General features: G+C 40.1%; 1 protein-coding gene and 1 long non-coding RNA gene across 3 annotated transcripts in view; one reads left to right on the top strand and one right to left on the bottom strand.

Annotated features, from left to right (window-relative positions):
• Positions 1–11,903, bottom strand: part of LOC119261933 — a 54,317-nt gene that overhangs the window by 21,838 nt on the left and 20,576 nt on the right. For both annotated transcript variants that reach the window (XR_005129293.1, XR_005129292.1), the window contains exon 2: positions 11,202–11,304. This is a non-coding gene — a long non-coding RNA (uncharacterized LOC119261933). The remainder of the gene's footprint in view (positions 1–11,201; positions 11,305–11,903) is intronic.
• Positions 848–11,703, top strand: LOC108444087 (myosin heavy chain, fast skeletal muscle-like). Its single transcript, XM_037532423.1, has 39 exons — positions 848–1,060; positions 1,442–1,585; positions 1,667–1,823; positions 1,949–1,976; positions 2,176–2,287; positions 2,366–2,458; positions 2,548–2,611; positions 2,959–3,057; positions 3,151–3,254; positions 3,340–3,478; positions 3,572–3,690; positions 3,782–3,931; positions 4,041–4,211; positions 4,303–4,609; positions 4,734–4,813; positions 4,916–5,003; positions 5,088–5,205; positions 5,309–5,432; positions 5,803–5,939; positions 6,067–6,322; positions 6,405–6,647; positions 6,796–6,972; positions 7,060–7,205; positions 7,305–7,395; positions 7,478–7,867; positions 8,131–8,257; positions 8,339–8,457; positions 8,547–8,743; positions 8,838–9,021; positions 9,099–9,264; positions 9,372–9,496; positions 9,579–9,887; positions 9,972–10,175; positions 10,260–10,385; positions 10,476–10,646; positions 10,750–10,854; positions 10,943–11,038; positions 11,181–11,312; positions 11,576–11,703. Exons 1-39 carry the CDS (start codon positions 860–862, stop codon positions 11,591–11,593), a joined length of 5,817 nt encoding a protein of 1,938 aa, XP_037388320.1. The 5' UTR covers positions 848–859; the 3' UTR covers positions 11,594–11,703.

The raw sequence follows: 11,903 nt of genomic DNA, 5'->3' as shown, positions 1-11,903 counted from the left end.
CCAGTCATAAATGTATACTCTGCAATATCAAATGACTTGTAAAACTGAAAGCATCTTATCAAAATCCCAATAGATCATATAGCTAGAAATGTTTGAGCCTTTAACTGATCCTGCTGTGGAAGTTGAGTATAACAGTATAACATAAAGGAATGTCTTTGTATTGCTACTTAGAGCAGAAATACATTGCATCAAATACTACCACATATAGCTAGTCAACTGAGTGACCATATCAAGCCAGACATTTCTGCTGAGTGAACATTAACAGTGCTATATAAGAGGCACCTCCAAGCACTGAGGCTACACCAAGCAACCAGCATAGGTGAGTGAGTTATGGTGTCTTGCTCCAGGTTTGCTCAAAATCTCTTCCATTTCATTCTGAAATATTATGTACATAATGTTTGAGTTGTACTTTACTGTTTTCCAGTGTCAACAATCTGCTAGTTAATCTGTAATTCTCTCCAAGCGGCATCAAAAAAGGTACTGAAAAGTTCATTCTTATTCATCTTAGAAATCTCATTACTCCTAATCTAATTAAGTCTTATTTGAGTGTATATGTTCATATAGGTGAGGCAAATTATGTAAAATTACTAAAAACACATTTTTAAAAAGAGAACAAAGCATACCAGGGTGTTCTTTTAAAATGCTGAAATAGAGTGTGCTCTCCAAACAAGTAGCTGAATCCCATCAAGCAGAAGAAAACATATGTCTTTGCCAAACAATTCTTTACAATCATGCCAGTTTATTTCAAAACAAAAGCTACATCAAATAAAGAAATGTAAGGTGCAAGTATAAATACTGGACGCACTAGGAAATTAATAAAGTATGTATTTATGATTTGACTCCACAGTAACGTGCCATCATGGGGGATGGAGAGATGGAATGTTTTGGGAAGGCGGCCGTCTACCTCCGCAAGTCAGAAAAGGAGAGAATTGAGGCCCAGAACAAACCCTTTGATGCTAAAACAGCAGTGTTTGTGTGTGAGCCCGCTGAGATGTACCTCAAGGGTACACTAAAGAGTAAAGAGGGTGGCAAAGCCACTGTCGACACTCTGTGTGGCAAAGTAAGTGAAAATAAATATAATGAAAAGATTATAGCTCTAAAAGTACCAACGCTTGTGAATGTAACTGCTGAGGAAACCAGATATAGAAATATTTAATATAGATGAAGATTTATTTCAAGTTATATTTATCTTTATCTTTTATTTTATGCCTCTCATGTAAGAACCATGGTAATGTTTATATTTACATATTTAAATTTAGATTTATTGACTTTGTCCTACAATTAATAATATTTTGAAATCATTCTATGATGTGATCAATATGATTTTAATAGTTATTCACTTCAGGTATGCATGTGTATGTACTACCCAGCATAGACCTACATTCATTTTAAAGCAAAATGAACTACAGTGCCCCTCACTACAATCTTTTGTATTTTACAGACCCTCACAGTGAAGGATGATGAAGTGTTTCCCATGAATCCTCCCAAATTCGACAAAATTGAGGACATGGCCATGATGACCCACCTCAACGAGCCTTGTGTGCTGTATAACCTCAAAGAGCGTTACGCAGCATGGATGATCTACGTAAGTTTAACAAAGAATGACTGAATAAGACAATTTATGAATGACAAGTTCTGAGATAGTGACTTCTGGACATTTCTTCAGACCTACTCAGGGTTGTTCTGCGTCACTGTGAACCCCTACAAGTGGCTCCCAGTATATGACGCCATTGTTGTGGCTGGATACAGAGGCAAAAAGAGAATTGAAGCCCCACCCCACATCTTCTCCATCTCTGATAACGCCTATCAGTTCATGCTGACTGGTAAGATGTCGGTTTGCCTCCTTGTTAGAAGTAATTCATTCCCTGCCTGAGTTTCACAAAGAGTGCTCAAATTTGCTCCTGTGTGAATTGGGTACTTGAATAACGTGGCTTATGTTTCTCTTTAGATCGTGAAAACCAGTCCGTCCTGATTACGTAAGTGCAGACTTACATCTCTATGAAAGTTCTTTTACAGTAACTTTCTTTACTTTAAATCTAACAGCAATCACCTAATTGTGTGTATGTTCCTTATGCTGATAAACACAAGAAGCATGAAGTGCTCCTTTCTGAAGTGATGGCATATGATCTACTCACTTATAAAGTTAATAGTAGTATTGTGGATCTCTCTTCCCAGTGGAGAATCTGGTGCAGGAAAGACTGTGAACACCAAACGTGTCATCCAGTACTTTGCAACAGTTGGTATGACTACACAGAAGAAGGCAGAGCCTGTTCCAGGCAAAATGCAGGTAAATGAGTCACTATTTCAGGATTCTGAAAGCATTTGTGTGGGAACTCCTCACTACAATGTCTATTCCCATCTCTAGGGTTCGCTGGAGGACCAAATCATTGCAGCCAACCCCCTGCTGGAAGCTTATGGTAATGCCAAGACTATCAGGAATGACAACTCCTCTCGTTTTGTAAGTATAAACAAACAGTGTTGAAACTCTCCACAGACTGTAATAATATATAGAGACTCAATGAAGTAAAACATCTTTCAAATTCCCAGGGTAAATTCATCAGGATCCATTTTGGACAAACTGGCAAACTGGCCTCAGCTGATATTGAAACCTGTAAGTTTCACTATGGGTGTGTTCAGTTATGTACTTACGTGAAGCATGGGTTCATGTGATTCATATGTAACTGCCAATGAACATGACTTATCTGCATACCTAAGTGGGAATTTGTATTGCAATAAGATACACCCACAACATGCTCCTGAATATTAACATGTGACCATCCATTCAAAAGCGTAACGTGACTTTGCCACTCTTTTTAAGTCTCCTTATTCTATGCACAAAGGGTTTCAAACTGCCTACAAATGTTCTTGTCTTGTGAAACATTCACTGAAAAAACAGTGAATATACAGTACATTTTAAAAAAAATAAGAGAACCAGTAGTGCTATAAATGTATCAACAGATCTACTGGAAAAGTCAAGAGTCACTTTCCAGCTGTCTGCTGAGAGGAGCTACCACATCTTCTACCAGCTCATGACTGGACACAAGCCAGAGCTGCTTGGTACGGAACCTAAAAGTCTTATTGCTACCATTTCTTCTTAGTTTAGTTGTAGAACTGATCTGGTCTAAAGACTTTATTTTGTCTTTCACACAGAGGCACTGCTCATCACCACCAACCCCTATGACTACCATATGATCAGCCAGGGTGAAATCACAGTTAAGAGCATCGACGATGTGGAGGAATTCATTGCCACAGATGTAAGTACAACTTCACTGAACTTCAGATGTTTTTTTTAAAAATGTGCCTCATTCTGGTCCATCAAATCTGTTTCACCATACACAGACTGCTATTGACATTCTGGGCTTCACTGCTGATGAGAAAATTAACATCTACAAACTGACTGGTGCTGTGATGCATCACGGCAACATGAAGTTCAAGCAGAAGCAGAGAGAGGAGCAGGCTGAGCCTGACGGCACTGAGGGTAAATCCAAAAAATAATCACAGGATAAATTTGGCTTAATTAGAAGCATTTGCATCGATTCCTAAGGAGAAACATTTTAACATTTATCTTCAGTGGCTGACAAAATCGCCTACCTTCTGGGCCTGAACTCAGCTGACATGCTGAAAGCTTTGTGCTACCCCAGAGTCAAGGTCGGAAACGAGTTTGTGACCAAAGGCCAGACTGTACCTCAGGTAAGTCTCTTTTATAAAAAAAATTAAAAATTAAAGGTTTTATATTTTCAAAAATCCACAGAGGAGCAAAGAATACTTTTGAACTCTACAGGTCAACAATTCAACAATGGCTCTTTGCAAGTCCGTCTATGAGAAAATGTTCTTGTGGATGGTCATTCGTATCAACGAGATGTTGGACACAAAACAGCCAAGGCAGTTCTTCATTGGTGTGCTGGACATCGCTGGATTTGAGATCTTTGATGTAAATATTTGCCAATATTCATGTTCAAAGTGTATTCCATAAGCATTAATACTTATGAAAATGTCACAGGTTTTTTGAAAATATCTAAAACATCAATGTACTGTAACAGTTCAACAGCTTGGAGCAGCTGTGCATCAACTTCACAAATGAGAAACTGCAACAGTTCTTCAACCACCACATGTTTGTGCTGGAACAAGAGGAATACAAGAAAGAGGGAATTGAATGGGAGTTCATTGACTTTGGTATGGATCTGGCTGCCTGCATTGAGCTTATTGAGAAGGTAATGTTCAATAAAACATTAATAGTTTCTATTAAACTAAAACTTCAATGTTGCTCTCACCATCACTCATAAAAAAATCTGTCACCATTAGCCAATGGGCATCTTCTCCATCCTTGAAGAGGAGTGCATGTTCCCCAAGGCAACAGACACATCCTTCAAGAACAAGCTGCATGACCAGCATCTTGGCAAATGTAACGCCTTCCAGAAGCCGAAGCCTGCCAAGGGCAAAGCAGAAGCCCACTTCTCTCTTGTACACTATGCCGGCACTGTGGACTACAACATCAGTGGCTGGTTGGACAAGAACAAGGACCCCCTGAATGACTCTGTTGTGCAGCTGTACCAGAAGTCAGCAAACAAACTTCTGTCCTTCCTGTATGCCAGTCACGCATCTGCTGATGGTAAGGTTTAAAACTTTGTACCTATAAATAAATTAATTAAATATTTAAGAACTAATGCTAATTACCATAAAACTACAGCGTTCACTGTAACATCACAATGATGAATGATTTTGATTATCCATAGATGCTGGCGGCAAAGGCGGTGGTAAGAAAGGTGGCAAGAAGAAGGGTGGCTCCTTCCAGACAGTGTCTGCACTGTTTAGAGTAAGAACTCAAATATGCAACACATACACACAGAGTTTGTTTATGTCAACAGAAAAAATGATTAGAAAATGTAGCCAATTCAAACTGTTGAAAAACCCACAGGAGAACTTGGGCAAGCTGATGACCAACCTGAGGAGCACTCACCCTCACTTTGTGCGGTGCTTGATTCCTAATGAGTCCAAGACTCCAGGTAGGTGCTCTTCATAACGTGTATATTGTGAAAATATATTCAAAATGCAAAATATACATGGTATCATTACTCCTATCCCTTTAGGTCTGATGGAGAATTTCCTAGTTATCCACCAGCTGAGGTGTAATGGTGTGCTGGAGGGTATCAGAATCTGCAGAAAAGGATTCCCCAGCAGAATCCTCTATGGTGACTTCAAGCAAAGGTCGCTTTCATAGTCGTCAAATTAAAAAATATAAAACAGTTACAAAATAGTTACAAACAGTTACTAATTTGCCACATTTACTGAATCACAATTGTGAAAACAGATACAAAGTCTTGAATGCCAGTGTCATCCCAGAGGGACAGTTCATTGACAATAAAAAAGCCTCAGAGAAACTCTTGGGCTCCATTGATGTGGACCACACCCAGTACAAGTTTGGGCACACCAAGGTGAGTGACACTGTTAGCTAAAACTATCTAAATATCCTACCCACCCAGAGAGTGCGAAGCCAAGTGAGCTCTCTTGGACTTGCAGCTACGGATGGCTGTAGGATCACCAGGGATCGAACTCGCGATCATCTCTTGATAGAGCCAAAGCGTAGATGTGTACATTATCACTTGAAAATTTGAGTGCATATTCAATTAATTTTTTTTAAAAATCTGTTGACAACCAACTGAAGTGAGTAAAGTTCCGTATTAGTAAAGAAAGCTTTACAACATCAGTTGTTATCCAAATCAAATGAATGCATATGAGTATTCTTAAAATAACTGGACAACACTCAGTAAATAGACTGTGAAAAATGTCATCATCTGTTGGTAGGTCTTCTTCAAAGCTGGTCTGCTGGGTACTCTTGAGGAGATGCGAGATGAGAAACTGGCTTCACTGGTAACCATGACTCAGGCTTTGTGCCGTGGCTACCTTATGAGAAGGGAGTTTGTCAAGATGATGGAGAGGAGGTATACTATTTTTGGATGAACACACTTGCCTTACATCACATGGAGTTGTAAATGCTCTAAAATAATTAACGTAAGTCATGTAAGACTGAGTAAGGCGCTCCATAAACCGAGTCATCTTCTTTTTCAGAGAGTCCATCTATAGCATTCAATACAACATCCGTTCATTCATGAATGTGAAACACTGGCCATGGATGAAGCTGTACTTCAAGATCAAGCCTCTTCTGAAGAGCGCAGAGACAGAGAAAGAAATGGCTGCCATGAAAGAGAACTTTGAGAAAATGAAGGAGGATCTGGCAAAAGCACTGGCCAAGAAGAAAGAGCTTGAAGAGAAGATGGTGTCACTTCTTCAGGAGAAAAATGACCTGCAACTGGCAGTAACATCTGTAAGTATTTACAATGAACCTGGCAAATTTCGAAAGTTGGTGGATGATGGGAAATGATGAAAAAAAACCTTATAACTAACAGGAAACAGAGAATCTGGCTGATGCTGAGGAAAGATGTGAGGGGCTCATCAAGAGTAAGATCCAGCTTGAGGCCAAACTCAAAGAGACAACTGAAAGACTGGAGGATGAGGAGGAAATCAATGCTGAGCTGACCGCCAAAAAGAGGAAACTGGAGGATGAGTGCTCTGAGTTGAAGAAGGACATTGATGATCTGGAACTCACCTTGGCTAAAGTGGAGAAGGAGAAACATGCCACTGAGAATAAGGTAACACTGAATATATGAAAACCGTAGTGTAATCCTGTTGAATCTCATGACCTGAGCAGGACTCATTGATGTGTAAGCTTTACAAACAGTAAGACAGCCCTCCCGCAAACTTAGAGATAAATTAATGTTTCAAAACGGCTTCACACAGGTCAAGAACCTGACTGAGGAGATGGCCTCTCAGGATGAGAGCAATGCCAAGCTTACCAAGGAAAAGAAAGCCCTCCAAGAGGCACACCAGCAAACTCTTGATGATCTCCAGGCAGAGGAAGACAAAGTCAACACTCTGACCAAATCCAAGACAAAGCTTGAACAACAAGTGGATGATGTAAGATAACATTTTAAAACGTTAAAAAACAGTATTAAACAGCTGAATCCCTTATCTCTAAACTGAACTTGTTTTAATAAATTATAGCTTGAGGGTTCCCTGGAGCAAGAGAAGAAACTCCGTATGGACCTTGAGAGAGCCAAGAGGAAGCTTGAGGGTGACTTGAAACTGGCACAGGAGTCCATAATGGACCTGGAGAATGAAAAGCAGCAGTCTGAGGAGAAAATTAAGAAGTATATATCACCACAAAGTACAGATGACAAATGAACTAGTAAGATTACACTCAATGAAATGTGCTTCATGCTTTAATGCTTGTTGCATTTTCTTTGCAGGAAGGACTTTGAAATCAGCCAGCTTCTAAGCAAGATTGAAGATGAACAATCCTTGGGTGCTCAGCTTCAGAAGAAGATTAAGGAGCTCCAGGTAATTCATCTATGCAGAAAAATATTACATTTAATCACATTTCAATATCACTTTGACTAATAATTGAAAATGTTTCTTTCAGGCTCGTATTGAGGAGCTGGAGGAGGAAATTGAGGCTGAGCGTGCAGCTCGTGCTAAAGTTGAGAAGCAGAGAGCCGATCTCTCCAGGGAACTTGAAGAGATCAGTGAGAGGCTTGAAGAGGCTGGTGGAGCCACAGCTGCTCAGATAGAGATGAACAAGAAGCGTGAAGCTGAGTTCCAGAAGCTGCGGCGTGATCTGGAAGAGTCCACTCTGCAGCATGAAGCCACAGCTGCTGCCCTCCGCAAGAAACAAGCTGACAGTGTTGCTGAGCTTGGAGAGCAGATCGACAACCTTCAAAGGGTCAAACAGAAGCTGGAGAAGGAGAAGAGTGAATACAAGATGGAGATTGATGACCTGTCCAGTAACATGGAGGCTGTGGCCAAAGCAAAGGTGTGTTTGACATTAAGAGAAGAAATACATTTTGAAATAACAGCATATTTGTATTTGTAATAAGTTATGTAGTTATTAGCCATATGTTTTGCTTTAAGCATATAAAGCCCAGTCGGATAAAAGGCCACTACTTCATTTAACATGGTATATCACTTAAAATACAGGAAACAAAAAAGCTTTAGTTTCTGCTCTAGTCGCCAACATAAGACACCTGTTTTTATCTTCTTCTCAGTGTATTTCATTGTCATGTATTACATTTCTAGGGAAATCTAGAGAAGATGTGTCGGACTCTTGAGGACCAGCTGAGCGAACTCAAAGCTAAAAATGATGAACATCTCCGTCAACTTAATGACCTGAGCGCACAAAGAGCAAGACTTCAGACTGAGAATGGTAATTAAACGCAAAGCAACTAAAAATCTTAATCAGAATATTTGCTTCATGGTTTTAAATTAATTTGCCCTATTTTCCAAGGTGAATTTGGTCGTCAACTGGAGGAGAAGGAAGCACTTGTTTCTCAGCTGACCAGAGGAAAACAAGCTTACACACAGCAGATTGAAGAACTCAAAAGACAAATTGAGGAGGAAGTCAAGGTACGATTAAAATGCAGAATTTCATACAACTGCTTTATTTGATATGCTTTTGTATACCCAAGCATCTATCCATCAACATGTCAATTTAGGCAAAGAACGCTCTGGCTCATGCTGTCCAATCAGCACGTCATGACTGTGACTTGCTCAGAGAGCAGTTTGAGGAAGAGCAGGAGGCCAAGGCTGAGCTGCAGCGTGGAATGTCCAAGGCCAACAGTGAAGTGGCTCAGTGGAGAAGCAAATATGAGACAGATGCCATCCAGCGTACTGAGGAGCTTGAAGAGGCCAAGTTAGTAAATGCTGAATAGCAATACAAATTAAAAAGCAAAATTCGACAAGTTTTGTAAATAAAGATCTAACATTGCACAATTTGACCTTCTCAGGAAAAAGCTTGCCCAGCGTCTACAAGATGCTGAGGAGTCTATTGAAGCTGTGAACTCCAAGTGTGCCTCTCTGGAGAAGACCAAGCAGAGACTTCAGGGTGAAGTGGAGGACCTCATGATTGATGTTGAGAGAGCCAATGCACTGGCTGCCAATCTTGACAAGAAGCAAAGGAACTTTGACAAGGTGAATGATTTGCTGGCTGAAGCTGAGTCATGAACTGATGCTGTAACTGTTCACTTAATTTTATTCCACGTTTTCAGGTGCTGGCAGAATGGAAGCAGAAATATGAAGAAGGCCAGGCTGAGCTGGAGGGAGCTCAGAAAGAAGCTCGCTCTCTCAGCACTGAGCTCTTTAAAATGAAGAACTCTTATGAGGAAGCTCTTGACCAGCTGGAGACACTAAAGAGAGAGAATAAGAATCTCCAGCGTATGTGACTTAAATATTAACATGTACATATACATACACATTAGTAGAAATATCTAAGAAAAGACAGATTATAAAATTAAAAGCAATCATTCTTCATGTTCCTGCAGAGGAGATTTCTGACCTGACTGAACAGATCGGTGAGACTGGAAAGACCATCCATGAGCTGGAGAAGGCAAAGAAGACAGTGGAGACTGAGAAATCAGAAATCCAGACAGCTCTTGAAGAAGCCGAGGTAACATAACATTTTTATAACAAAGTTTAAATGTAAAATTAGCTTTGAACTAAATTATTAAACAATGAACATTATTCTTTAGGGCACACTTGAACATGAAGAGTCCAAGATTCTCCGCGTCCAGCTTGAGCTCAACCAAGTAAAGAGTGAGATTGACAGGAAGCTTGCTGAGAAGGATGAGGAGATGGAACAGATCAAGAGGAACAGTCAGAGAGTGATCGAGTCCATGCAGAGCACTCTGGATTCTGAGGTCAGGAGCAGAAATGATGCCTTGAGAGTCAAGAAGAAAATGGAAGGAGATCTCAATGAGATGGAGATTCAGCTGAGCCATGCAAACCGTCAGGCTTCTGAGGCACAGAAACAGCTCAGGAATGTCCAAGGACAGCTCAAGGTGAACCTCCCATATTTTTTCACTTTTATTTTGAAACTTATCTAGATCGAAACATTTATTAACATTACTCATCTTTCAAATCAGGATGCTCAACTGCACCTTGATGAGGCTGTAAGAGGACAGGAAGACATGAAGGAGCAGGTTGCCATGGTGGAGCGCAGGAATAACCTGATGCTGGCAGAGATTGAGGAGCTGAGAGCTGCACTGGAGCAGACAGAGAGAGGACGCAAAGTGGCTGAACAAGAGCTGGTTGATGCCAGTGAGCGCGTGGCATTACTGCACTCTCAGGTAAGTTCTACCAGTTTGTAAACCTGCTGTTAATGTTCTACTGTTTAGTAAATCACCTTAATGGCCTGTTTTTCCTGTCAATAGAATACCAGTCTAATCAACACCAAGAAGAAGATTGAGGCCGATCTGGTGCAGATTCAAAGTGAGGTGGATGATACAGTTCAGGAGGCGAGAAATGCTGAAGAGAAGGCCAAGAAGGCTATCACTGATGTGAGTGTTTAACTGCACAGATTTTGAACCCATGTGATTTATAATTGAAAAACAGAAAATACTGAACCAATTACACGGTTCATTCTCTAGGCTGCCATGATGGCAGAGGAACTGAAGAAAGAACAAGACACCAGTGCTCACCTGGAGAGGATGAAGAAGAACCTTGAGGTTACAGTCAAAGATCTACAGCACCGCCTGGATGAGGCTGAGAGCCTTGCCATGAAGGGTGGAAAGAAACAGCTCCAGAAACTGGAGTCTAGGGTAAGCTCCACTCTCTATTTAGTGGAAATAAAGAACCAGGGATTTGTTAGATGGCTTTTTTAGTCAACAATTAAAATTGAACACAAAAAACATTGTATTCTAGGTGCGTGAGCTGGAGACTGAGGTTGAAGGTGAGCAGAGACGCGGCGCTGATGCTGTTAAAGGAGTTCGTAAATACGAGAGGAGAGTGAAAGAACTCACCTACCAGGTAAAGCTTTAACTACGAAACTTCAAAGGAACAGTATTTTGAGATTGACTATTGGACAAAGAAAATAAAAGCAACATAATCGTTGCAGACTGAGGAAGACAAGAAGAATGTGAACAGACTGCAGGATCTGGTGGACAAGCTGCAGCTCAAAGTGAAGGCCTACAAAAGACAGGCTGAGGAAGCTGTAAGTGTGCCATTACATGATGTGCACTGTACATTTATACAAGCCCCTATAATGAAAGACTTCAATATACCATAACATACCATATTACATGTTTACAGCTTTTGTACTCATACACTCTGCTGGATAACGTTTTCATTCACAGGAGGAGCAGGCCAACACTCACCTGTCCAGGTTCAGGAAGGTGCAGCATGAGCTGGAGGAAGCTCAGGAGCGTGCTGACATCGCTGAGTCCCAGGTCAATAAGCTGAGAGCCAAGAGCCGAGATGCTGGAAAGGTAAATTCAAGTTATTCATAGAGAAATGCATTTCAGCTGAGAAATTAAGATGAATTTTAATTTAGAACATTAGTAGATTTCTTAATTTCTTGCAATAGGCTACTGTACTGTCAATAGTTTTGCAATTTGTAAATAAACATAGCGTGGTGATTTGTACTTGTAAAGTGAGGGACATCCTTAACACTAAAAACACAAAAAAACAAAAAACTGACTAATGCATTTTTGTATAGTAATGTTTACTAATAATCCATTTAATGTTTTAGGCCAAGGAAGCTGAATAAAGAATGATGACCAAGTGGGACACCAGCAAGCAATCATAAAATATGTATTTCTTGTTATTTGTCCTTGAATAAAGTATGGATCCAATAAAGTCCTACTGTATGACATTCAACAATGTTTCAATATTTTTATAATCTGCTATTCTAACAGAATCAAACTGACCTAAATGCTGGACAATCACAAATCACAAATATATATCTATTCTTTTATCACTGCCTTCCTCATAAAAATGCTAAAAAATGAATTGTTAGATTTTTTTGCCCATGCTAAATTGATCATTTTAGCAAATGAAACCAGAAGGAGAAAAAACCT

Source organism: Pygocentrus nattereri, chromosome 21 (assembly GCF_015220715.1).
Source record: "Pygocentrus nattereri isolate fPygNat1 chromosome 21, fPygNat1.pri, whole genome shotgun sequence".
Lineage (NCBI taxonomy): Eukaryota > Metazoa > Chordata > Actinopteri > Characiformes > Serrasalmidae > Pygocentrus > Pygocentrus nattereri.
Note: the sequence above shows the minus strand (reverse complement) of the source record. Positions and strands in the feature narration are given on the sequence as shown.